The sequence below is a fragment of the Periophthalmus magnuspinnatus genome, chromosome 13 (assembly GCF_009829125.3).
Source record: "Periophthalmus magnuspinnatus isolate fPerMag1 chromosome 13, fPerMag1.2.pri, whole genome shotgun sequence".
Lineage (NCBI taxonomy): Eukaryota > Metazoa > Chordata > Actinopteri > Gobiiformes > Gobiidae > Periophthalmus > Periophthalmus magnuspinnatus.
Window position 1 is genome coordinate 13,967,896 of NC_047138.1, and position 27,542 is coordinate 13,995,437.

Below are 27,542 nucleotides of genomic sequence, written 5' to 3' on the forward strand. Positions count from 1 at the left end.
CCACTTTTTTTTTTGTTCTGTTTTTTTTTTTTTAAGAAGAATTCAACTTTCCGCACAAGCTAATGGTTGGTTTATTCTTTGGTCTACCATTTTAAAACCATTTAGGAAAGGGCCAAAAGTGCCTATGCCAGTTGCCATAATGTCACTATTACTGGTGACTGTAAGTGCATACCCATTGCCAACCTGTGTGTAACCATGGACTGTATAAATCCACAGCCAATCTGGAGCCAGGCTGTTGAAAGTAACCTGTTCCTAACACTAGTGGGAGTGACCTCGGGGAACGAAGGCACCTGATGTGTTTGTTATTAAAACCCCTTAGCATTCCGGGTGATTTTGGTGAAATTGCCTTTGTTCTGACCTCTCCAAATTAAAATAATCACCATTATTGAACCCTCAGTAGTAACTGCACTAGTTTGGGGTCTTTGTAAAGGTAACACCCTATAGTTTTACCCACAGGTGTCAGAATCACTGTAAGATTGTCTGTTGAGCATTTATTCACTTTGGAACACACATAAAAAATTTTTTTCTCATACTCGCCAAAAAGAATTTGTGAAAATGAAGGTGTAGAAAGCTGCAGTGGGGAGCTGGGGACAAAAATACACCATACCTCAACTGACAAGATTGTTGACCACTTACATTTCAAATTTGAGGTCAATACCTATAAAAATTAGAGTTTTACAATCATTTTATCATGAGTAAGTCCAGGCCTCTCCAAACCTATCTGAATGAAGACATTTGGAGGTTTGGAAAAAGTGCAATAACTTTTGAATGTTTCAACCCACAGACATCAGTGAGGTCTCTACTGAAAACTCACACTGAGAGGAATCTGTATCTGCACACCCAGCTGCTCTATTAATGTACATTTATATATCATATCAAAACACAATATAAAATGTATATTTGTATATAAAATACAGTCAAAACAAGTGCTATGGGTCAAAATAAATATATATTTACAAACCACACACTGCAAACAATCAACAAACACACACACACTTCAAAATGTAAACAAACACACACTGGAAACTAAGAACACACTGCAAATTTCAGAGCTTTGGTCCCGCAACCCGAAGGTAGGAGGATCAAGTCCCACTCGGACCAATTTCTGTCATTGTGTCCTTAGTTCTGTCATTGTGTCCTTAGGCAAGACACTTCACCATGATGATGGTGGTGGTTGGGGGGCACAGATTGGCTAATGCTAATGATTACACATGATACACATTTGACCCACAATTAAGTGAATAGCAGAATAAACCACGCTTACCGATCAGGAACAGCATCCAGTCCATCAAAACATAAGGTCCCTCTACTCCTGAGTCCACCATGAGATCTTCACTCGGTTCCACGAACCGCTCCGGGTCCAAGATGCCTCTAATTTAACTTGTACAAACATCCACAGTGTCCTTGGTCGCGCACTTCCTTTGTTTTGTCTGTTTCGTCATGTTTAAAACGCAAAACTGCTGCGTAAAATTACGCAACACGCGCGTGTAATTTTACGCACGGATCTTTATATCCAGTCTCGGCTTTTTACGCGCCCAGCAAACTCCGTCTGTGTACAGTAAACCACTGCATGTCACGCATCAGCGTGTTCCGCAGTTCATGGGCTTTAAGAGGAAAACATCACTAAACGTGTGTAATGTAACAGCTTGATTCTACAAGGGGGAGAGTGGGGCGTACTCTTTCAGTCATCTGTAGCACTCATTCACTGTCCGCGGCTCCAGTAACCCACAGCCCCCACCTTATTGGCCAACTTTTGTTTGTTTTGCACTGAGGAATAAAGTTGGCGCTGTCAGAAGTTTATTATGCCTGAAACTGACAAAAGAAATGCAGAGAAGCGACGGAACAGATTTCACTTTCCTGCAGCAGATTGGACATGGAGGCTCTAACTTCCTTTGTGGACATAATTTCTTGACTGGATTATATTCTCTGGACCTTTACGGAACGAATGAGACCAATTTTGTGTGAATATGTTGATGTTTGACAGAACCAGAGTGCTAAATGGTAAGTGCAGTGCAAATCCACATTTCTGACTTCTCTGTAAAAACGGCTTTCCTGTCAGCACTGTGGTGATTAGAGGTGTAAATGGTTTACATATTCAGAAAGATGAATGCCATAGCTTTCATTTGATGTGTAGATTGTTTGTGTGGGTGACGCAGAAATACACGTACATTGCTGTAAAGTTGTAACGTAAAGGCGGGCCGCCGGAACGCTAAGGATATACAGTCTATTGCCGTGTCCCAATTCGACAAATGCACACTTCGACGGGTGCATTGAAGGGCACTGACATAACTTCCTGTGCTACAAGGCCTGTTCCATTTCATGCACCCGACGAATGCGGATGAAAAATGTGCCTTGCGTTTCCATGGAGATTGGCCGTGAACAAAGCATGCATCTCAGCATACTTCGTGCACTGCTATATCCCATTATGCACTGCGCATGAATTCTTCTATGGGAGAAACAATGTATATTTGTATAAGTTATGTAAGACTAGCTACAATTGCAAAAAAACATCACCTTAAACATTATATTTGCCTATTGATATTCAAAGGAACAGATTTCTTACTTCATTCGATCAAAATAGAAATAAACGGCTGCAATGACAACACCTTGACTCTTCTTCTATGAAATAATACACAATTAAAAATAAAACTGTAATTATTTCAGTGTTCATTTTACACCTTTAGGTCATGAGTCAACAGCCATAGGCGATGTAACATACGCTACTTAACCTAAGTACACAGACAGCGGTTGAAGTACGCTCCGTGGCGTAGTCCTGTTCCATTTCGGCACGACCTTTGCGGCCAACGGAGGCTACACGGAGGAGTACCCTTTTTTGGCTGGGTACTTCGAATGGTAGTTCAAAGTGTGTAACCGTCGAATTGGGACCCAGCCTATGCGTGTGACCCCACTTTGTTTTAAAAGCCACTTTTTAAAACCCTGCTTGTTTAAGTCACAAACAGAGTTGGGTTGACTCTGCTCTTACCAAAACAAGATGGGCAACAAAAAAGACATGACATATGGCATATTTACTACTAATAGTCTGTTTAATATGAACAATAGGGCTCTGTTTTGCCTCAGTGAACAGAATTAGGCTGCTATAAAATTGATTGTAGCATTAAACAGGAGGTTGTAAACGTTGTGTACTACATTCCCAAAGTCACCACTATTTTGTGCCATCGCTAAGACAAAGCATAGGCTGACATTTACTGGTCTAAGTCTGCTTACTCCGTACACTAATTGACATTCCAGGATGTCACTTTGATGTTTGCTGCTCATGGTTCTTGTAGATTTTACTAGAATTCTTTGGTATAATACAAGTCTTGCGTGTTTGTTTCTGTAGATGTGGACGAATGTGAGGAGATGAATGGAGGATGTCAGCAGACCTGTGTCAACACCCCCGGCTCCTACCACTGTGAGTGCAGTGAGGGCTTCCGCATGCACGCCGATGGACGCACATGTATTGGTAGGTTCTGCAGAGAGATATTTGTGTATATTGCTGATATATGCTAGCCCAATCCCATCCATGGGTTTCAGAAAGTTGAAAAATTAGGGCTGTTGCCATAGTGATAGCTTAAATTAAATATTATATCTTTTCAATGCAATGAGGTATATTATTAATACAAAAGTTCAAAATGTTGCATATGCATGAGTTTCAGAATGATGACACTTTAGGACTGTTGGCATAGTGGTAAATGGTCAAATAGTCACATTTTTTGCGTTTTTTCCACCTTCAAGACACTCAAAGTACTTTACATCAAGGAACCACTCACCCATTTGTACACCCATTCATACACACATTCATACACCAGTTTACACAGACACTGGGTTAAGCATCTTGCCCAATGACCGTATTCGTTTGTGGGAGCTGGAATTGCACTGCCAACCTGAGGATCAGTGGATCTGACTTCTCTACCAATGATGTCTATGTTGAGAATAGGATTTGAACTGCCAACTTGAGGATCCATTGACAAACAATCCCAGCTACCAACCGAGCTACTGTTGCACTTTATGTACAATATTCATCAATATAACATTCATTGCACCCCAGTCATTTATCAGGCGTACTGCACTGCATGTTTTTATCTAGTCTGGGTCTCACTTTCTATATATTTCTTAAGCACTCATCTAATTCATTGTGTTTGCAGCTATTTTCTTTTCCTAAAGCAGTGTCACCCCTGTGGTTTTACAAGCCGACCCCCGGCACTTGACAATTCATAAAAGTAGAACAGCACCGTATGAAATGTGCAATAGTGCAGTACAACATTACAGGAGGGATTTACTAATGTGAACTAATGTAAACTTAGAATTTTTTATTTGGAATACAACTGATTTCCTTGTTCTTTTAGATCTGTAACACCTACAGTAACAGTAACTGTATTTTAAATATCTTTGTCATATTTGTGCATGCATTCTTACTCAGTGTTCTCCCTGAAGTGTCAGGTAGCATGGCAGCTAATTGGGTCTGTTTTGGTCATTAGCGTTGAAGGCTGCCGGTCTTTCACTTTTATAGCCTGTCTGTGTCCTCATGTCTGCGTTTAGAGCGCTCACAAGGCACACCACTGATATCCATATTTGGCACATCATTAAATCACAGGACTAATGGGATGGAAAGCTCATTACAAACTTGCCAGGCGTACCACAGGGGCCTGGCTTGTAATATCAATGACAATTTTCCAGCTTTCCATCAGTGGAAAGCTGCTGTACAGATGTAAGGTGTGAAAACCACTTTATATTGCCAACATATCAAATTATATTGGTAGTTATTAATCATGTAATTGAATAGTGATTTGGTTTTCTGGTTACATTATATTGAATTACGATTGCACAGTATGAGAAAAAGATGAAAATATGTAGGGTCTGTGCAATACGACTCACCAACCTTGCTGTTAGCATTATCACTTCCTGTCATGCCCCGGAGCCTAAACATGGCCACCCACTGAAGTCAATGGGCTATGTTCAATGGCGGCTGCGGAGGAGGCAAGGGAACAATAAATAAATAATCAATTATAATGTTTATGCTTCTATGTCGCTTCTGAACTGTGTTCTAACCCTTGGCAGAAGGGATTTTTTTCTTGTAGTATCAGTGAGTGGCCACTAATTCAACTCGAGACAGCTCTAAGATAGCAATACCCTATTCACTTATTCTAATAGATCTGTGCTTCCTCTCTAGTTTTATCTCTATGAGGTTTTTTGCAGAGTCACACTAAAATGAATAAATATAAGATAAGGCAGTAGACAGGGAGCTATGGGTGTGAACATGTTAAACACTACACAAATAAAATGAATACTTCACCAGAGGACACTTTAGAGACTGCACCAGGTTAGAAAGAGGCATGTTTGTGCTAATGCCAATTTTGAGGCATTATAATTAAAACAACACCACAAACTGAAGTGTTCTAGATATAAAACTAATTGTGTAGTCTTTATTTTAATTCATTTGAATTTGAATACATTGTTTATTTTATGTTTTCCAATTAATAAAAGTGAGTGTTGTGAGCATGATCCCCTCTCCATAGATCTGACCTGTAACTTTGCTTGCTGTTGTCACAACACAGATAACTTCTGTTATATCAAGGAACATTCTGGGCAAAACAATAGCATCTCCATGTTGACATGCAATCAGAACTGAACCAAAACAAAGCTGAGTTCGGACTAACTTTGAGAAGACCATGACTAAGCAGAACTTTTTGAATATCTTAAGTCACAATATTAACAAATTCAAGTTCCGGTATAAAAAGTCACATATAATTCATTACTAACTTTGTGTTGTTGTTTTTTTTAGCTCTGAATTCCTGCTCCGTCTTGAATGGTGGCTGTGAACACAAGTGCGTGGACTTGGGGAATAATCAGTACAAATGCGAGTGCCGAAAGAACTACCAGCTGAAAAGAGATGGGCGCCACTGTGAATGTAAGTGAACAGATGTTTTGAGAATTTAGGAGCCGGGCCTGTCATTTGTCAAGTTGAGGATGAAGATATTACAATGTGGCTGCGGCTGTGCTGAGTGCTGGACATTTGAGAGATGATGAGGTGTTTGTGTGCAAGTGTATTTGGCAGTCTGGTCACACATGCTCACAATAAGAAAGAATATTTTTATATGCCGTATCAAAGCTAGAAATAAAATGAGATGGACGGGAGGGACATCTGATATAAAATCTTGTCCAATTCAATAAGCAAATCACCACATGGTAATACACAGATGGTTTGTGAAGGGACAGTTATATTTGACCATAAGTACATTAGTGTTCTGTCAACCCTACCACATTCCCAGTGATGGAACGTAACAAAGAAAAAGTAGTAAAGTGCTGTGTTTAAGTACAAAATTTTGTTATTGATACTTTACTTTAAGGAAATTTTACTTTTTACGTTTACTTCAGTACATTTAGAGCAGGTATCTGTACTTTCTACTCCACTACATTTTTGAACAGGACTGAAAAGTAAAAGTATTTTTCATTATTGTTTGAGATCTGAAAAGCCTGAAGGTTTACTTTTAACACGTTCATAATATGAGCAAACCGATATATACAAATAAAAACTGCTAGAAAACAACTTGATTCAGTTGTTTTATGTTGAACAAAATTCATCTCAAATCTGTATCAAAACCAGTACATTTGAAGTTTTATACATTGCAAAATCTGTGAACAGTACTTTTATTTTTTACTCCTTACGTACATTTTTAAATGAGCACTTTAATAATTTTATGTTTTATGTAGATTTTTTCATGTGGTACTTTTACTTTTCTTTGAGTGTTTTTTTTTTTTTTTTTGCTCTAGTATCTGTACTTTTATTTAAGTAACAAATTTGAGTACATCTTCCACTGCCCATTTCACAATCTCACTTGATATATTTAAATTTTAATATCTAACTCTTATTCGTCAATTCTCTATCATTCAAATAAGATATTTCAATTCCAGGAAGTAATTTTTTGTTTTGGTGATATGGATAGCTCTGTGTATGCTGTCAGTATATTAAAGGTGCACTGCAGAACTTTTGGAGGGTACACCATCTGCTTGTTGTCTCCATGGAGATATTGCTTTGCCTACATTGTGGAGGGGTGAATGAATACAGGTTTTTCAATCTATTTTTGAACAATAAAAACACAATTAATGAAATAAATAGACATTATGCTTTAGATATTTTTAATACCATACTGTGTAACATTTGGCTCCCTTGGCTGAAAACCTTTCAAAATCCATAGTAAATAAAGGCTTCATTTCATGGAGCAACTTGAGATGGGACAGAGAATGAAAACTGTTTAAATATTTTGTTAGTATCATATCGAGCAAGTTCCCAGTGGCTGCTATTCTAAACATTAAAATCCACTGTTCAAATTTATACGCAAAAATCCCAGCAGCCCACTTGAGTTACCTGCCAAAGCTGAAATCCACCCTTATTTGGCAGACAGTGAAAAGCTGCTGTTTAGTGACCCTCCAACAACTTGTATGAACTCAGCACAATGTTTAAACGATTTCCTCTTGAGCTAACCATGACTTTGCATTTATCTGTTCTAGTGAGGAACCCCTGTGCGGAGAGGAACGGCGGCTGTGCCCAAATGTGCCACTCAGATGAGGGTCGGGTGGAGTGCAGCTGTAGGCCTGGCTTCACCCTGGCTGCGGATGGCAAGAACTGCAATGGTGAGAAGGGATGGCCGATGTATCTGTTTTAGTGCTTGCATGGCCCAATGTCGATAGGCCTGTCACAGTAATTACTATATCGACGTATTGTTAAAAATATGATGGAAAGAGCAGTACTTTTTCTGGCTCAATAAATAGTCTGTGTACTTTTTCTTTACGCGAGCAGGGAGTTGTTTCTTATTTTTTGGTAGGGTTAAGCCTGTTTGATCATATTTGAGCTGTAGTGGGTCAAATAATTAGCATCAAATACAAATGCAATTACAAGAACTAATTACTAAAGTGTTTAATTTAATGCTATTTATTTTTTGATGGCTACATTTTTTACAGTTTGGTTTCTTTAAAAAAGCTGTAATTAGTTTCAATATTATCGTTTATCGGGATGTTTTTCTGCCGCAATATATTACACTTAAAAATTTTGATAGTGTTTTCTAATATCAATATTCGATACCGTTATTCAAAACTGATATTTCGCCTCATCCCTAATGGTCAGAATGTGTCCAGACTGTGTTTTTTACAGTGCATAAAATGTTTCCTTCCTAAGTTTTTGCTACATTCTTTGCTTACCTCCCTGTAAAATATGAACCAAACATAAAGCTGATTCTATTAATTCTGATGGTTGACTTTGGAAAGGCTTCATCCCACCAGCTTCTCACACAGAAATCTGAGAGCCAACAAAGCCTTCCTGTCTGGAAGGACTTTGCGAGCATTGTTGGACATTTGTTTTATGTTTCATATTGAATATTCCAAGTTGAACGGAATTAAAAGTAATGCATACCTACTTATTATCTATAACAAAACAATGTCCATATCTTGCGCAATACTTCAAGACTTTGTTTATGTTCAATTATTTTTAGATTTGTACATAATGTACTAATATTAGGGCGATCGACTGATTATGCAGAAAATTGCGATGACATTTTTTGGGTATGCTTTTGAAGCATAATACATTAAAACAATAAAGTGTTTCCATGTACTGAAAAAGACTGATTATAATTTAATACAAATGTTTTTTTTGTTTTTGTTTTAAAAGTCAATGTAGCTAAGACATGTTTTACAATTTGAAGCAATAACGGAATAATTTCTCTGCCTTTTTATTGCCAAAAATGCATTGGATTTATTTAAAGAACACATATTATGCAAAAATAGACTTTTTGAGCTATTAACCATGTTAGAATATTGTTCCCTCATCTAAAATATACCCAGATCATTCACTCTGTTTTTGATAATCCGCTGTAGAGTACTTCGCGTCTGATCCTCACAAAACACTCGATCGGCTGTCCCAGATTGAAGCTCTGCACTTTTTCATAGTCCATAAACCGTCTCCACACTCGTTTTAAGCATTTCTGCTGTCATGTCAGTCATTAGTGCTGTGTGCTTACATCAGCCTGTCTAGACATGTTCCTCATTATTTAGTTGTAATATTTTTGCTGTGGTAATTCCGTTTGCTGCCAGAAGAGGGCAAGCTGCACTAGATCAGAGCATATTACGTAGGCTTTGAATACTGTCTAATGTTTAATTAGGCATTATTTTACGCAAAGTACTCAAGCCCGTGTTTGAAGGCTAATAACAATACAACTAATGCATAATATTTGTTCTTTTACTGCTTCAATTCACTCATTTGTTTTAATTGATGACATTATGGTAACAAAGATACTCCTCCTGTTAACCCAACACTTCTAAACTGTGTTATTGTGGATGCACTTGACTGAAACTTAATTCATCTCCATGTGTCTTGCATATTGTCTTGTTGTCTGTTGTATAATCTGAATGGTCTAAACACTGCTATGGGAATTTACTAGTCTATTGACCCCACATGTCTTTCCCTTTTGTCTGTCCTGCAGATGTGGACGAGTGCACCTCCGGCCGGGCCAAGTGCTCTCATGGCTGTGTGAACATGGTGGGCTCCTTCAGCTGCATGTGCAACCCAGGCTTCGAGCTCGGAGCTGACGGGAAGCAGTGTTATCGTGAGTAAAGACAAAATGGACAAGTTACAGGGAAAGAATTATGAAATATTGTTGTTGTTTGATTCAAAAAGTAATTTATGATTGGGAGGACTGTTAAACCGCTGCTGTCTCTGCAAATAACTCGACCAAACACTAACATAACACTGTAAGATAGAATTGCTAGTCTATAAATCTGACATCGCCAAGTGAAAAGCTCTTAATGTATCTCAATTATTAACGTTATTCATCCAAGAAGCATAAAAAATGAATGATAGATAAAAAAAATAATAAATTGAGGGCCAATAGTGCAATAAAATATTATGTATATTTTCCATTGTTAGCAGAGAGCTTTTATCAATTTGCTTTTGATAAATCATAACATTGCAACGATAAGGCCAAAAACTTTAAAATGCAGCATAAATATATATATAAAAAAAAAATGCAAATCACAATGAAATGAAAGAAAAATTATAGCTCACCCTTTTGGATTCTATATTAAAGGTCCTATATTACACCAAACTGACTCTTGTGAGTTATTATCTCATTAAAAACACACCGGGAGTTGTTTTTTGTTTTATTCACACATGTTTGAGTAATCTTGGTTTATTAGTGGGTCTATATCTACAAAGATATAGACCCACTATATCTCCAAACCTATATCTCCAAAGATTAAAATGCTCTGTTCCACATTGTGATGTCATGGAGTGGTAGTTCAAATCAGTTGAAGTTAACAGCTACCTTTTACCTTTAGGTCATTAGAGATTGACAATTCCAGGCCCGAAATCATCCAAACAATTCTAGTAAACCTTCCCTAGAATTATTTGGATGATTTCACTCCTGGAGTTTAAAAACACAGTGGAGTACTCCGTATATTACCACATGACATCACAAGGTGCAACTGACTTTTTCCATTTCAGAGAAGAACTCAGCCCAAATATGCAGGGTTTTGTGTTAAAGGTGTGAATGGAACAAAACTCCAGGTATGTTTGTGATGAGTAAACAACATTACATACAACATAGATCAGAAAATAGCGTAAAATAGGCCCTTTAAAAACAGTTTTGACTTATACACTGAGTAACATTTTGTTCGCTAAATGATCCTTAATAGATAAATCTGCCTTCCGCTCTAGGCATTGAGATGGAGATTATAAACAGCTGTGAGAAGAACAATGGCGGTTGTTCTCATCACTGTGAGCACACAACCAACGGGCCCCACTGCTCCTGCAACCAAGGCTTCCAGCTCGCAGAGGATCTCAAGACGTGCATTGGTAAAAGCTACTATCAAAGTTTTATATTAAGGGCTTGGGATCTGGAGGATAATAATAATATGGGATGTTGTATATTAGCCTGCTCTTCCTTCTGGTGACATAAGCAGTGAGAGTAATGGCTGCTCTATGTGGTTTTTATTAGCACCGATAAAAGTGTATTGCTGGATTTCAAATGACATCACAATACTCCAAAGACCAATGATATTTCTTTAATACAGATGGGGTGCAGATAAAAATGTTGTTTTTGTAATGTCACACGTTCTGTCACATAGTCACTAATAGAAATCATCAGGTTCAACATTTGTGAATTTACCTTTTAGATATTTCATGACAAAGTACAAGGTAAACAGTCTATCAATAGTGTAGTACCAAAACTGGCTCTTGCTTGCAGTGGTGGAAGAAGTACTCAATTTTGTTACTTCAGTAAATGTACAGAGCAAAAAAAAAACAACACTCAAGTAAAAGTAAAGGTATCACATGAAAAAAATCTAATAAAGTAAAAGAACTGAAGTACTTGTTTAAAAATGTACTTAAAGAATAAAAAGTAAAAGTTTTTTGAGCTTTACCTATATTGATGATGGTAAAATCAGTATATTTGTGCTGAATATTGAAACAAGTGAATCAATGTTTTTTTTTTTACCTGGTTTTATTCGTATATTCTGATTTGCTCAAACTATGAATGTCTTAAAAATAAACCCCCCATTCAGCAACTCTCACAGAATAATAAAAAAATATACTTTTCAGTCCAGTTCAGAAATGTAGTGGAGTAGAAAGTACAGATATCTGCTCTCAAATGTAGTGAACTAAAAGTAAAAACTATCCACTTTAAAATTAGCTCAAGTAAAATACAGATACCTTAAGTACGGTGCTTTACTACCTGTACGTTAACTTCCACTACTGCATCTGGGAGTATGACATCATCACATTTGAGAATTTGAAAACCACCAATATGTAAAATGTATTAAAGTATACAATAAAATTGAGCCAGGTTGCCCTGGCAATAAACAAATGGCAATGATATAATGATGTTATTTCCGAATGTGTGTTGTGTTATTTTATGAAAGCACTTTTCTAATGTGCTCCACAGACAGTGACGAGTGCTCCGGGGGACAGGCCTGTTGCAGTCACTTCTGTAGGAACTACCCTGGAGGTTATGAATGCAGCTGCCAAGCAGGCCACACTCTCAACACAGATGGCTGTGGCTGCGATGGTAGGCCCGCCGCATTATTACCAGGATAACTGCGGTAACTGTGGACTGTGTTGTGGTGCATTTTCTGGTGAAGCAAATTCCCTAAGACCTGATTGCTCTGAAATGAGGCTTTTCAAGGTCTTTTTAAGTTCAACAAAAACAAGAATTCACATGGGAACCACTAGTGTATTAGGAAACTACTGTGGTTACATCCATTACTCAGAACAACAAAACAAAAAATAATAATGATTTGCCACTCTCAAACCTGTACAAATGGATGGTTTGCTTTGGGCAAAGGAAAGAAGATTTCAAAGTTTCAACTGGGATAACTGTGGCTGGGTTAGTATAGTGTCTCATAACTGGACCTTTAGTGTTTCAATTCCTAGTCTGACCAGTGCATTCTGTCATTGTGCCTTTGCGCAAGACACTTCTCTGACCCTCCATCAATGATTTGTGATGAGTGGGGACAATTGGTGGTGGTTGGAGGGGCGTTTAGCACAGACAGCCACATTTTCGCCTGTCAGCGCCTGCAATTGTGGGGATTAAGAATCCAAGCAGAGACTGGGTACCCGGAGGCTGACTCGTCCATCACCCTGGCTGAAGTCACCGAGGTGGTTAGCAAGCTCCTCGGTGGCAAGGCTCCGGGGGTGGACGAGATCCGTCCCGAGTACCTCAAGTCTCTGGGTGTTGTGGGACTGTCTTGGCTGACACGTCTCTGCAACATCGTGTGGCGGTCGGGGACAGTGCCTGTGGAATGGCAGACCGGGGTGGTGGTCCCTCTGTATAAGAAGGGGGACCGGAGGGTGGGTTCCAATTACAGGGGAATCACACTCCTCAGCCTTTCTGGTAAGGTCTATTCTAGGGCACTGGAGAGGAGAATCCGACCGATAGTCGAACCTCGGATTCAGGAGGAGCAGTGTGGTTTTCATCCTGGTCGTGGAACACTGGACCAGCTCTATACTCTCCATCGGGTCCTCGAGGGTTCATGGGAGTTTGCCCAACCAGTCCACATGTGTTTTGTGGATCTGGAGAAGGCATTCGACCGTGTCCCTCGTGGTGTCCTTTGGGGGGTGCTCCGGGAGTATGGGGTCCGGGGCCCTTTGCTAAGGGCTGTCCGGTCCCTGTATGACCGGAGCAGGAGCTGTGTTCGCATTGCCGGCAGTAAGTCAGACCTGTTCCCGGTGCATGTTGGACTCCGCCAGGGCCCTTTGTCACCAGTTCTGTTCATTGTATTTATGGACAGAATTTCTAGGCGCAACCAGGGGCCGGAGGGGGTCTGGTTCGGGAACCGCAGGATTTCATCTCTGCTATTTGCGGATGATGTTGTCCTGATGGCTTCATCGAGCCAGGACCTGCAGCAGGCACTGGGGCGGTTTCCAGCCAAGTGTGAAGCGGCTGGGATGAGAATCAGCTCCTCCAAATCCGAGGCCATGGTTCTCGACTGGAAAAAGGTGGTTTGCCCTCTCTGGGTGGGTGGTGAGTCTCTGCCCCAAGTGGAGGAGATCAAGTATCTCAGGGTCTTGTTCACGAGTGAGGGAAGGATGGAGCGTGAGATTGACAGGCGGATCGGTGCAGCGTCGGCAGTGATGCGGTCGCTGTATCGGTCCGTTGTGGTAAAGAAGGAGCTGAGCCGGAAGGCGAAGCTCTCGATTTACCGGTCAATCTACGCTCCTACCCTCACCTATGGTCATGAGCTCTGGGTAATGACCAAAAGGACAAGATCGCGGATACAAGCGGCCGAAATGGGTTTCCTCCGCAGAGTGGCTGGGCACACCCTTAGGGATAGGGTGAGGAGCTCAGTCACACGGGGGGAGCTCGGAGTAGAGCCACTGCTCCTACATGTTGAGAGGAACCAGCTGAGGTGGCTTGAGCATCTGCTCAGGATGCCTCCTGGACGCCTCCCTAGGGAGGTGTTCTGGGCATGTCCCACCGGGAGGAGGCCCCGGGGAAGACCCAGGACACGCTGGAGGGACTATGTCTCTCAGCTGGCCTGGGAACGCCTTGGGATCCCACCGGAGGAGCTGGAGGACGTGTCTGGGGTGAGGGAAGTTTGGGAGTCCCTGCTTAGACTGCTGCCCCCGCGACCCGGCCCCGGATAAGCGGAAGAAAATGGATGGATGGATGAAGAATCCAAGCCATTGTTATAATACAGAAGTTACTAGTCATTTCTATGAATTATGTAATGATTAACATAGTTTGTGTTCATATTAAAAGTCATGATGTTGAAAATCATTTATCAAAATGTATTTATAGAGCACTTGACAACAGCACAAAGAAGTCCAAGATGGCAGTTTTTTAAATGTATGCGTTTGTTTTTACAGATGTTGACGAGTGTCTGGCGGAGACCGCGGACTGTGAACATTACTGTGTCAACACTCTGGGCACTTACGAGTGTTTCTGTCGACAAGGCTTCCGCTTGGAACAGGACCAACACTCCTGCATCTGTGGGTCTACTGTAGAAAACCTGTGTCAAGAAGGAGACTGTCAATGTGTTCATAAAACAGAAAAAATTCACAATTAAATCTACTTTTTATCAGGATTTAGTTTAATTCAGTGTCAGTTCATTTGGGCCAGTTCAAGTGGGGACACTGAACAAAAGTACAATTACATACAGATAAACACTGTAGCATTTCTTTAGCAGGATAGTTGCGGTAGCGTTACCGTGACAACAAAGCTCTGACCTCTGAAAGTTGTAAAATTGACTTATAAACTCTAATATAAGCTGTTAATATTTAGAATGCGTTAGGAAAGTGAAAAAAATAACTGTGGACCATGGCAAACTGTTTAAAATTAGTTAGTTCTACTTTTTATGTTTTTAAGGCAGTAAAAATCAGGTACAGCGCCCTAAATACTGTTTGTAGTAATTTCATCTCTGTTCATCCCTGTTCATCCCTATCTCTGTTGGTTTAGCTCTCTATGCAGAACTGGATGAGGATGAAGAGGATGAAGAGGATGAAGAGGAGGATGAGGGGCAGGTGCCAGCTCTACCAGACCTGCTGTTTCGAAATACTCCCCAGCTCCTGCACTACACCGCAGCCTTACGCGCAGGTTACAACAACGACGAGAGTGACTACGGTGATGAAGAGGAGGAGAGGGAAGCCCAAAGAGAGCGGCGCGGGGAGCTGAGACTTTACAGTCAGATAGGTACAGACCAAAAGTTTTCAAACAATATTGAATTTATTTAGTGTTTGTTAGAATCAGTCTTGCTTGTTCTGCTTTAAAGTTGCACTATGTAACTGTGTAACCTTTCTGGTGAAGGGTCCGACACATCGGTATTGTTTTGTCTGAAATGTTCCACTAAATGTAATAAAACGTATCTAACTCAGGTGATGCTACCAGGCTAAGTTACAGGTTGGATCTATGGAGAGACAACCCTGCTGAATGTATGAATATATGTGTTTCACGGTATTTCTTTTAGCAATAAAAACACCAAAATAAAAGTACAAGACAGACACGTTTAATGTCATACTGTGGAATTATCCAGGTAAAAAATGAGTCAAGTTGCAGACCCCCATCAGAAAAAGTTACACAAGTTGAGGCTAGATTTAGACCTGTTGTCCTGGTTTAACATCTGTAGTTCAGGCCATGTTTTTGTATTTGGAAAAACGTATATTTCTACTTCACTGCTTGACTTATAACTAGTATTTACTGCAGCCATGATAGAATAAATTAAAGTTCATGTACTTGTACTTGTACTTGTTTTCAGTTTGTCTTGCGGGATCATTTGGAGATGACTGCACTCTGAGCTGTGAAGACTGTCTCAATGGAAAATGCAGTGAGAACAAAGATCGGTGTGACTGCTCTCCTGGCTGGACTGGAAGCATCTGTAATCAAAGTAAGTATGACCAATCAAGGGGTTTTAGTAGAAGGGACCGCCAATCCAAATGGGAGGTTCATGTGAGGGTAATTATGCCTTAGGTTGAATAATCAGTTCCAAACCAAAGCATCAACAGCTTGACCATCATGTAGAATATATTTGTAATTAAAAAAATCTACTGTAGATTTGTTTCAGTAAAACCAATTGAACATGTTTAGCTCATATGGAGACACAGATAGGTCATGTCTATACAATTTCAAAAAATAATTCTGCTATCTTAATTTCTGTATTTAAAATGGTTTGTACAGTTAGGCAATTTAAACACTACTATGTACAGTTTTGGACTAGCAAATGCATTCATAATGGTAGTTTATGTTTTCACTGACCATCACGCCACATTTTGTGCTACACTGCCACCTTTAGTATTAAGCAGTAACTACCCCTCTCCAGTGATCATAAACAGTGTAGTTGTTTCCACATAATCACATCTTTCTCCTCTTGTTATCTTGTGGATGATGTATTGTTGTAATTATGTTTCAAGATAGATAACATTTGACATTATGGTGTGCTCTTAGCAGTTCTGATAGTGATCCAGACTGTTAAATCCTAAAACTATTCAGGAAAGGTTTTGACTTGATTTATATGGTTTTTAGTTCAACATTGATACCTGTTCAAACCTTGTTCTGATACTAATTTTAGAACCCATCCAATCCAAGTATCAGAGATAATACTTGGATTGGATGGATTTTTTTACAACCCTAAATAATGTTTCAAACACACCAAAATACACTGTTTGTCTATTTATTGTTATTATTATCAGTATTTCACTGTCAAAGCCTGATCTCATTAGATCTCAGAAGCTAAGCAAGGGTGGGCCTGGTTTGTACTTGGATGGGAGACATCCAATTACTAGGAGACACTTTGGGGCACCAGTGGCAAAAACTGTAGACCTTAGGCAAGATGTTTTAAACTGCCTAGTGTGTGTCTCTGTTGTGGATTGGTAGCCTTGCTTCTAGCAGTCTGCCCTAGGGCAGCTACCTAGTATCGTACCACAACTGTGAAGTAATAATGCACCGTAATGTCTTGGGTGTCATGAAAGGCACTATATGAATCCAGTGATTAATTCAATACGTTACTCATAGCTCTTATCTTACTACAAGGCAGATAAAAGATTAAAACTGTCAATTTCTCATATCTATAATTTGTCATAGTTCTAAAATATGTCTGTGTAATCCCTCAGTCATCCAGGTATGATCCATAGCTACTATGGATCATAGTTCTAAGTTTTCTTGCAGATTAAAACAAATCAAATTGAATTATGTTTGAGCCCATCCCTGTAACATATATTTTAACCCAGAGCTCTCATGCATACAGCAAGGTACTCAGGTTTTTCCCAGCGGGCACATATTCTCTCCAATCCCTCCAGCCCTGTGGTCCAGTCTGTGATGACATAGCTCCTCACATGCGTGCATCCATCCTGGGGCTATGTATCAAAGCCTGTCAGACTTCCCTGTGTGCGAGTGCCTTGTTTATGGTCCATCCAGCCCATAGCATCAGGGGAACCAATCTGTCTTCTGATGGAGCCTGGCCAAAGCGTGTATAGAGCCCCTGGCCAAGGATGTGCACTGTCCACAAAGCAAGTCTACACATTGTTCCGGTGCTGTGATGTATGTGTCTGCCCTGGCTGGTAATCATGGTAAAAAGAGCCATGTGGGATGAGGCAATATGTCACCCAAATATAGGCTACAGTGGTAAGCTAGTACTGTTGGGATGCATGGCCTGAAGGGGGTGCTCAAACTAGGGAGCAGTTTTAGTATATGTAGGTGAGTGGTAGAATGCCCCAAACGCTCATCGAATTTCAGATGATATTTGGTGGCGTGCAGTAATGTAGTTTGTCTGCTTTATTATATTTCATAGTAGGGACAAGAACAATGATGTACTGTAAGTATTCTATTTCAGGTTACGTCTGTACAGTGGTCTAAAGTTTCAGTTTTGTGTCATAAGCGTGAATGGCGTGAATGTACAAAATGTGTCTTTGGACTTTGACATCACAAGTACAAGTACAAGCTATGTGTTACATGTCTATGTGTATGTATCTATGTGTATCTAAGTGTGTTTTGTGGTGCAGTGGGTTGTTTGCTCACCAACAGGAGGGTAACTGGTTAAAGTCTTGCTTAAGGTCACATTCTTGTTTCCTTGGCAATCAGCATTACATTCTTCAGTTACAAAATATATCAGGCTGGTGATTGCTTTCAACAAAAATCTACAAAACTGATTTTCAAAGGTGATCCCTGTTAGGTAAAGACAAAAGGCAGATGAAAGGCAAAAAAACAAGACATTAAGTATTTAATAAAACATGAAAACCATCATCATCAATATTCACTTTCGCACTTCAAAATGTGTTATTGTGACAGGCTTATTTACTGCAAAACTGCACGAGATTTTCTAGCTTGTTTTCCTTCTAGTAACTTTAAGCTGTCATGAACGGCGTGTGATGTAGAGGGTGTGCAGAGGCAGCCTAACACTTTAACAGATCTTAAACAGCCAGCTGGTTCCTGCCGTTCTCACTAACAAGGCCAAGAAGATTAGAAAAGCCAGCAGGGCACATGGCACAAGGGGAACGCTGAAGTGATGATGGATTCCTGACCCCAGTGCACAACCCCGATTTAACATATCATGTGTCATTTTCAATTTGGGAGTGTTTAAACTGATGCATTGTGCTCTATTGTTGTGTATAGCATAGAGCCATAATTGTTAAAGGGTCAGTAGGTCTTTCTAATGCAGTTGCTTTTAATTCTATGCGTGCATAGCTTGTCCATTGGGGACGTTCGGGAAGGCATGCAACAGTCTGTGCCGCTGTCAGAATGGAGGCTCGTGTGACCCTGTGACCGGGAAGTGTGTGTGCCCTCCTGGAGTTCAGGGCCAGTTCTGCGAAGATGGTGGGTAAATACATTCTTTACACCTCCATACATGAACATGATCACTTATTTGTGACGTGACAGTAACTATTACTGTCAGAAGGGATGTTTTCCACTGGCTGGCATCAGTGGAAATGATATTTGTTTTGTTGGGATTCACGTTAACACAATATCAATTGCTGGTAGATTTTGATTACAATTCTAATGTCTAATCAGGAAAAAAATACACATACACATTACATTGAGTGGTTAAAATAAAACAATATAGGATTTACTTCTGTGTGAATCCCTTTTTTAAATCCAGATGTGCTTTTTTTTTAATATGTGTGTCTTTTTCAAAATTGGTAAATGTTCAAATGCTAAATTTTTACATAGCGCTTTTCCACTTTCAAGGCACTCACCCATTCACACACACATTTATACACCAGTGTACACAGACACAGGAGGTGAGATGGGTTAAGTGTCTTGCCCAAGGACACAACAACAGTGTGTCCTCATCTGTGGCAGCAGAAATCTCACCGCCAACTTGTGGGTCAGTGGGTAAATGCACTTTGCTCCTACTTCAATACAGACAGCAGTAAAACACGTAGGCTAAAAGAAGACAGTTTATTTATTATTTAAGCGTATCCTTTACAATAAAACTTACACAAATATCTCTTCTCTGTGTGAGTCTAAAAGGTTGTCCAGACTTACTCAAAGTTGTTGTTTTCAGGCTGTCCAAGGGGCTACTTTGGGAGACACTGCAATAGAAAGTGTAACTGCCCTAACAGTGGACATTGTCATCGCCTGCTGGGAGCTTGTCTCTGCTCTCCTGGTTTATATGGTCGCTTCTGTCATCTACGTGAGTACAGCAATACATCTGTGATTTATTAGATATGTGTGCGTTTGGATTCTGGTTAAAGAAACATTTTTATAACAGATTTGCCATGTAGTTTTCACATATCTTCAAGGATTTTAATAAATGAGAGGGGCAAAGTTCATAACATAATAATAACTTTTTGTATTATTAAAAAAAATAAAAAATAAATAAAAAATAGTAAATCATCCTAAAGTATATTTCATTTATACTACTTACCCATATAAAAGTGTACTCTGTCACTTTTCTGATTTTCCACCTGTTTGTCATCATGAGCATATTGTTTTGGAGTGTTTCACAGTATGGCATTAATCTTATCTTTCACATACCATACAGGCCACCAGGTTACAGGTCAGATCTGTGGAGAGGTGGCCCAGCTCACAGTATGAATGCATCGTTTTCATGGTAGTATTTTTTTGCTATTAAATCTCTTGTAACCTAATCAAAGCAAGAAGGTTTAATGTCACACTTTGGAACATTACGGACAAAGCAATACGATCTCCATGGAGAAAATAAAGTGGCAGACCCCCCCCCCCCCCTTACGAGAAAGGTTACATAATGCATATTTAAAATACGTAAAATACTGTATAGGGTCCCAAGAAACTTCAATTTTTCTGATCATTCTCAAGTTTTTTGGACAAATTCATACACCTATCATAATGTATGCCTGACAGTGGGCAAAAGCTGGAGTCTCTGTGTGTTCCTGTATGCTTTTTGCAAGTAAAAAGTGTATATACAGGTTAATCTATTGAATACAATTTCTATACAAAATGTGTCAAAAGAACATTTTTTTGTGAGTCTTTGTTACTCCTCCTGGCTTGCTGCGCTGATCTTCTTTGACGGGGGTACGAGGTGCGAGGGGAGCTCTCTGGGTAGGTAGTAACCCTCCAGTTTCCCTTCTAAGAGATGAACCGCTACTGCAAACTCCTCATTGTCCAACATCCCGTCCCCATCCACGTCTGATAGCCTCCAGATATGAGCCAGCACCGAGTTGGGCAGCAGCGTACCTGTCATCCACTCTCGAACTTTGGTACCACTGAGTTTACCTTCACTTGGGTTCAAATTGTAGAAAATTTCGTCATACTTTGGCTTGTACTTCTCTACCGCCCATTCATCAAAGTCTTCGTCACTGCCCTCCTCTTCCCTGGGAATTTCCTTAAAGGGGTCTCGTCTGTAATGCTCCGGCTTAAACGTTCCCAGAAAGTCGGCGTCTAGTACACCTGGGAGGGATTTCTTTGTTAGCTCTTGTATCTTGAGCAGAGGGACCAGCTTAGCGATGTCGATGGTGAGAAGTTTATCCAAGGAGGCCATCAGACTGGGTTTGAGTGTCTTGAACTTTGAGAAATCTTGAGATAATAGTTTCTCCTGAAAATGTAAATCATGAATAAGTATAGGACATAGATAGGGCTGGGCCATATCATGTTGCCCGTCAAATATCGTCATCAGAAATATGACTTTTTGGAATACTGTGATTTGCACAAACCGCAACTGATTTTCCTCTCAAATGTGAGGAGAGGCAAGCAGAGAGTGCAGCTAATTACTACCTACTTCAAACCAGGGTTGTCCCAACTTTTTTCCTCATTGGGGCAAAATGAGTACATATTAGCATGTCGAGGACCAAACCTATGAATGTTTTCCATTTTTAAAAAATCAGTCTGTGAAGATATCTATGACTAAATTGTCTCCAATTATGGTGCTTTGGGAGATTGATTCTTATGGGATCTTTTTCATCTTCTGGCATTTTTTTCAGTGCAAAACTGAATCAAAATAGCTATTTCTTACAAATCTCAGACCTCCTTGCAGGCCCCACTTTGGACACCCATGGCTTAAACAATAATGACAGTGGAACAAACATTACAAAAATAAACGCTAAGTACTGTTAAGTAGCTTCAGCTATATCATCATATCGTTATCACAAATGTCCACTTATATTGTCATAAACTCTAGGCCATATTGCCTTGCTCTACAGACAGACTTGTTGTTTATGCATAAATTCTAGAAATGAACACGATTTGTTATTGTGAATGAGTTTGATTTTTTTGTTGAAATTTCACCTGAATTGAATTTTCACCTGCATTTTGATGCAATCTGGGAAGTCTCCGGCTGGCACACGCTGTTGCTGCTGGATCTTGAGGAAGATTTCTGGAAGATCATAGATGAGGCTGTGCTTTTTACTGTCTTTACAAAAGATGGTGGGCATCTCCTTCTTCAGGTGGCCGATAATGTGAGCATGAGCCTATGTAGGAATAAGAAAAGAGCAAATGAAGATTTAGCTCGAAGTGCACTGTTGCAAATACACTATATATGCAATTAGACTATATATGCAGGGAACTTTATATCTTTCTTTTAAATTAACCTTCCTTATTTAAGCTATAATAGTCTGGGTTTAATCCTGGTTCTGTAGTAATTTCTAGTGCATGTACAAATTTGCACCATGTAACTTTTTTGGATGGGTCCACCTGCTTTTCTCCATGGTGTTATCACTTTGCCTGGAATGTTCTGCAGTATGGCATGAAAGTTATTTATTTTATTACAGTGTTTTTACCACGCAAAATACCTTGAAAAAGACAATTTCTTAGACTGAGCCGATTTACCTCTCCACAGATCTTACCTGCACCTGCTTGTCTCCATGGAGAGGTTTAATGCCATACTGGAAATACTGGAAAGATGGCAGGACCCTCCAGAAAAGTTGAACAAATATTGTGCCACCATCTTGGAAAACGACATGCTTACCCTCACTAATCTGGCCCTTTTAACCAGATCATTGAGTTTCCTTAAGGCAGCGTTGCGAGGCAGGTTCCTTATATCCCTCAGCAGATCCTCCTCCTCCAACTCAATCAGCTCGTAGTGATCACACTTCTGCCTGGGCTCGGACCAGAACGAACCAATGTACACTTTTAGGATCTCGGGGGTCTTGAACACTTTCCCCAGCGACCACATGAGGGCGCCGTACACCCTCATGAGCTGCTGGGAATCCACTCTGTCTGCCTTGTTCAGCACCACCCGCAGTTTGTCCTCATGGCCGCACAGAGCCCCAAAGGCACGAGTTAGCTCATCCGAAAACTCCAGCTTGTGTGCGTCAAACAGCAGGATGATCCGGTCCACTCTCTCAGCGAACCAACGCAACACTGCCGGAAAGTCATAGCCTGTGGAGAGGGGAGGAGGGAGGGGGAGAAGGAAAGGATAACACAGGGTTTTCATTAGTGGCGTGTGTGTATTGTGGCAAGCCTGCGCTGTCTCAAAGCCTGGAGGAATGTGTAAGATATCCCAGCGGCCCTTGTTGATGTTGAGCCACTTCAGTTACACCCATGGATTAATGGTGCTATTAAACACAGCCGAGCCAGAGGTGACTGACTGCTCGGATCCTCCCACAATTGTGCTCTTTCTGTGCTTCTAGCTGCTTGAGATTGCAATAATGATAACTACGCTTCATTGACAAAACTTTATCTGACACCAAGACACCATAAAGCCACTGTTGAGTGTTGGGAACTGATTTATACTAGTTCAAGTTCAGTTGACAGAATTAAATTTTCTTTTGCAATAGAAGCTACGTGGACTGAGGGATTGCATGGTCACCTATAGTAGTAGCAAGGAGCAATCAGTTAATCAGTTGGGTCCAACCGGAGGAGCTGGAGGAAGTGTCCGGGGTGAGGGAAGCCTGGGAGTTCCTGCTGAGACTGCTGCACCCGCGATGCAGCCTTGGATGGATGGATCAGCTAATAGACTACAAGAATTTAAGCCATTTTTAGCCATGGACTAGTGAATGTGGTATCATCAGTTGAAATGACGTCCCATATTAGTATGACAATGTTGGCCCTACCTAGCCAGTCAAAGTATACTGTCTTGTGTATTTTCATACCCAAGTACATAGATGTTATCGCCACTAGTAATCAATTTGCAAATAACTGATCAAGATTTTCTCTTACAAGCCTACAACCAAACAGTGGAAAGACATTCTGACTTATTTAAACCTGTAAACCAACAAACCAATGCATGAAAAAATAACATTTGCATAACGATAAAGATTGATAACCCCGCATACCTCGACTTAGTCTCCTCCTCGCTGCAGTTAATATCCCTGGTGTGTCTATAATACTGATATTTTCAAGCACCGGGTTTGGCATTTGGACACACTGGAACCTATAAAGGAAAAAGCATTACAGCATGAAAGCATGTATGGCATCGCAAGACTTAATATTAACAACTATAACAAAAGTACTATGAGTTTTTGTTGGTACCTGTTCAAAAAGGTATTCCCGAAAGGATCCAAGTTCCGGAATGGCTTTTTGGGGTCCATCGTCAAAGCATTTCCCGGTATTATTCCCTCTACTTCTCCATGCATGAGTGCAGTGAAGCTGTCTGTCGTTGGCTCTGGACCAACTCTGCCTCCTAAAAAGTCTTGCTCTATGAGATACCTGATAAAAAGTAATCATAATGTTACCACAATGTATAGATATATGCACAAAATGAGTATGAATATAAGAATTCAAGTACCTTATAAAAGTTGTCTTCCCTGTGGAGTACTGCCCCATCACTAGAATCATCGGCTTGTTGTCAAAGTCTGCATCCTCGTAGCTGGGCGAGTGAAAGTGATGGAACAAATAATGCTTTTCAATTGGCAGCAGTCTTTTGTAGTACAGATTTTTGAGCTCCTCCGTCACCAATTTGACGTCTCCGATAGTTTTGGGGTTGCTTCTAAGCCTGCGAAGCGACATGGTACAAAATGTGTGAAGAAGAGATAAGGGGGGGAACTATTTGGCTGCTCCGGCTGGCTCCCCTCTCCAAGCAAACTATAAGATGGAGGAATGCACACAAGTGGTATTATCAGTTTTTCTTCTCACAGCTGTCTGCGTCGTGCTGCACGCTGGACATTCGGGAGGGTGGGGAGGGTGTAACTAGAGCCCGCAGCTGTACCTAACATGAAGACAGCGTCAGGCGGGACAGGGTGGAGCAGAGAAGCGATAGATTTTGGGGCTGAGAGGGGAGAATCTTGGCAAAAGGTCCAGAGCTCTGATGGAAGTTGAATTGGGAATCAGGCATTAGGTATACAGCACAATATAATTTTGGACATATTGGGGTGTTTTCTTTAAATATTAGGTAATGAAAGGCTGGGTGGTCGACGTTACTGTACCCTTTTCTCTTCTGGATTAACTGCAACAATTCAGGGTTGCCAAAGCAAAACAAACACACTGGGGATGTCTGGTGTGAGCTGGAGAGTAAAGTGCACAGGGACACAACAACATGCACACATCTTACAAGTTTGAACTCTGAATCAGTACCTGAATTTGCCAGTACACTCTTGCTGGAAGGTATCACTTATAGTATACAATGCAAAGGGTAGCAACTGTAGGTGAGTTCACCCTGTGCCCTAGTTTGGTCCTGGTTTGAGCCCAGTTTTGTCCTAATATACACTACCAGTCAAAAGTTTGGACACACTATCTCATGCAATATATATATTTTTTCTTCATTTTTATTGTTTTCTGCATTTTATACATATGGAAGACATCAAATATATGAAGCAAGATGTATGGAATTATGTAGCAAAGAAAAAAAGTTAAATAACTCATAGTAATATTTTTCGACAAAGCAAAGGGGAGTACTTTGAGGAGTTATTTACTTTTTCTTTGCTACACAATTCCATATATCTTGCTTCATATATATTCTGTATGTATATAAAAAGACATTGAATGAGAGGGTGTGTCTAAACTTTTGACTGGTAGTGCAGACTTGGCTTGGTCCTGTTCTAGCCCTGGTGGAGTCTAAACTTCTGGGTTTAGTCCCAGTTAAATTCAAATTTTGCTGTGGTATGTGTAAACTCTAAGCTTGTATGTCTATAACAATATACACTTATCTTGTATTATGGGAAACTCGTGCAGACAGACTGTATGAATAAAATGTAAATGGTAAATCATCACATTTTTATATACTAGGTTTCCACCTTCAAGCCACTTAAAGCTCTTTACATCAAGGAACCACGCAGTGTGTACGCAGACACTGGGGGTGAGGTGTGTTAAGTGCCTTGCCCAAGGACACAACAACAGCATTTATCTGTAGGAGCTGGAATTGCACCACCATTGCACCACTGATACCCATCACTCTCACACAACTATTCTAAACTACTCTGTGGTTCGTTAAGATATCATTATCATTTGCAGAAACATGCATTCTCAACATATGGTCAAAGTGCAATACATTAACTACAACTGACTGTATTTTAATGAAATTTAAAGCACAACTACCCTTTCAGATTGTAGCCTATACATCCTCATTTTTATGGACATAAGAAACCACATGATGCAACTGAGCTGAAGGGTTTGTCTCACAATAAACTTATATATTGAAGTAGTGATGGAAGTATTCAATGATGTCATGCTTTTGCCGCTAGACTCATAACTTATGTGCTGCTTATTGTGTTGTCAATTTTGTGTTTTAAATAACAAAACCCACATGACAGAACCACATGTGTAATGTTTGCTCCCTTTGTTTTCTTCCGGTTCCCAGCGTGTCCCAGGTGGACTCACGGCCCGGGCTGCTCCAGAGAATGTGACTGCGTCCAAGAACATTCCAGCGGCTGTGACCCCAAAACCGGGAATTGTGTCTGTAAGGCTGCCTTCCACGGGGCGCGCTGTGAGAGAGGTACTGGGATCAAAACACAACTGGACCGATGAATAGTTTTGTGTATTGTTTATTGCTATCTTGCCAAAATGTCCAATGCCAGTATAGCTGCATAGTGTGTTCCCTGATCAAAAAAACATGGTTGACATTCATTTGTGCAATCCAGCATATTCAGTCCCTCCCTTTTGAGAACACAAATGTTAGCCTCCCTCTTAACATAATCTGCTGGTAATGCAAAATATTTGACTTTACTTTCATCACCAGACTTATTCACATCATTTCTATGCTTTAATATCACTCAACAGCTAACCAACAGAGCTGGCCACAATTCTACAGCAAAAACCTACACAGAGAAGTACTAGCAAACAGCATATTCGTCAGTGAAAAGGCAGATTTACTGTAAACTGTTCAGTCACTCCAAAAACTCTGGTAAACTCCCTCCATAATTTCTTCTTTCTGCTTTTGTGCATAACTTCTTTATAATCCCAGTGGTGTGAGGTAATGATGTAGTAGTACTGTACTTAAGTAAAAGAATTATGTATCTGTATTTGGCTTATGTACATTTTACTTCACTACATTCGAGAGCAGGTATCTGTAATGTCTACTCCACTACATTTTTGAACAGGACTGAAAAGTAAACATAATTTTCATTGTTGTTTGAGACCTGCTGAAAAGATGTTCATAACTTGACAAAAAGCAAAAATTAACAAATAAAACAGCTCAGAAAAACAATTGATTGGACAAAATTCAGTTCAAATCTTTATCAAAATCACTACATTTGAAGCTTTATAAGATCTCAAAATTTGCACGAAACTAGTACAAGTACATTTTTAAAGGGGACGTCATTTTTTTCATGTGATACTTTTGTGTATTTTCACTTCAGTAACAAAATTGAGTACTTCTTCCACTGTTGTGCAATGATTGGCTGAGAATCAAAACATGTCATCAGCTAAGACACCACTGACCGATTAATGAACTAAACCAGGGCTTCACAAACATTTTGAGCCCATGAAGCCCTTATCAGTGTAAGATTATCCACAGGACTACTGATTGTTCTCATAATAAAATTCAGATGTTCTTAATTTTTCTAGACACTCAACACATGACTGAGGGACCCCCAGGACTACAGCTCTAGTCAGCATTAGTAGCCACTTTTAATCTGATTAAACAGCTTCAGTCTTAAGCAATGAGGTAGCAGTGAGAGTATCCTGAGTATTACCACCTCCTGCACAAGAACAGAAGGCCTAAGATACATTAAGATCATTTCAAGGGCAGGCATTACAGGCAAAACTTTTTATATATAT

At 40.1% G+C, this 27,542-nt stretch overlaps 2 protein-coding genes across 3 annotated transcripts in view; one reads left to right on the forward strand and one right to left on the reverse strand.

Moving 5' to 3' along the window:
- The window catches only part of megf6 (multiple EGF like domains 6), an 88,746-nt gene that overhangs the window by 29,757 nt on the left and 31,447 nt on the right, over positions 1-27,542 (forward strand). For both annotated transcript variants that reach the window (XM_055226252.1, XM_055226253.1), the window contains 12 exons: positions 3,341-3,463; positions 5,783-5,908; positions 7,510-7,632; positions 9,474-9,596; positions 10,706-10,843; positions 11,931-12,053; positions 14,354-14,476; positions 14,943-15,176; positions 15,739-15,867; positions 18,660-18,788; positions 19,480-19,608; positions 26,125-26,259. In XM_055226252.1, coding sequence (XP_055082227.1) covers positions 3,341-3,463; positions 5,783-5,908; positions 7,510-7,632; positions 9,474-9,596; positions 10,706-10,843; positions 11,931-12,053; positions 14,354-14,476; positions 14,943-15,176; positions 15,739-15,867; positions 18,660-18,788; positions 19,480-19,608; positions 26,125-26,259 — 1,635 coding nt within the window. The remainder of the gene's footprint in view (positions 1-3,340; positions 3,464-5,782; positions 5,909-7,509; positions 7,633-9,473; positions 9,597-10,705; positions 10,844-11,930; positions 12,054-14,353; positions 14,477-14,942; positions 15,177-15,738; positions 15,868-18,659; positions 18,789-19,479; positions 19,609-26,124; positions 26,260-27,542) is intronic.
- LOC117380244 (EH domain-containing protein 2-like) lies at positions 19,575-24,469 on the reverse strand. The gene is made up of 6 exons (XM_033977011.2): positions 24,118-24,469; positions 23,862-24,038; positions 23,666-23,763; positions 22,357-22,769; positions 21,695-21,859; positions 19,575-20,988 (listed from the first exon to the last, which is right to left on the reverse strand). The coding sequence occupies exons 1-6, from the start codon at positions 24,336-24,338 to the stop codon at positions 20,428-20,430; spliced, it is 1,635 nt and encodes a 544-aa protein (XP_033832902.1). The 5' UTR covers positions 24,339-24,469; the 3' UTR covers positions 19,575-20,427.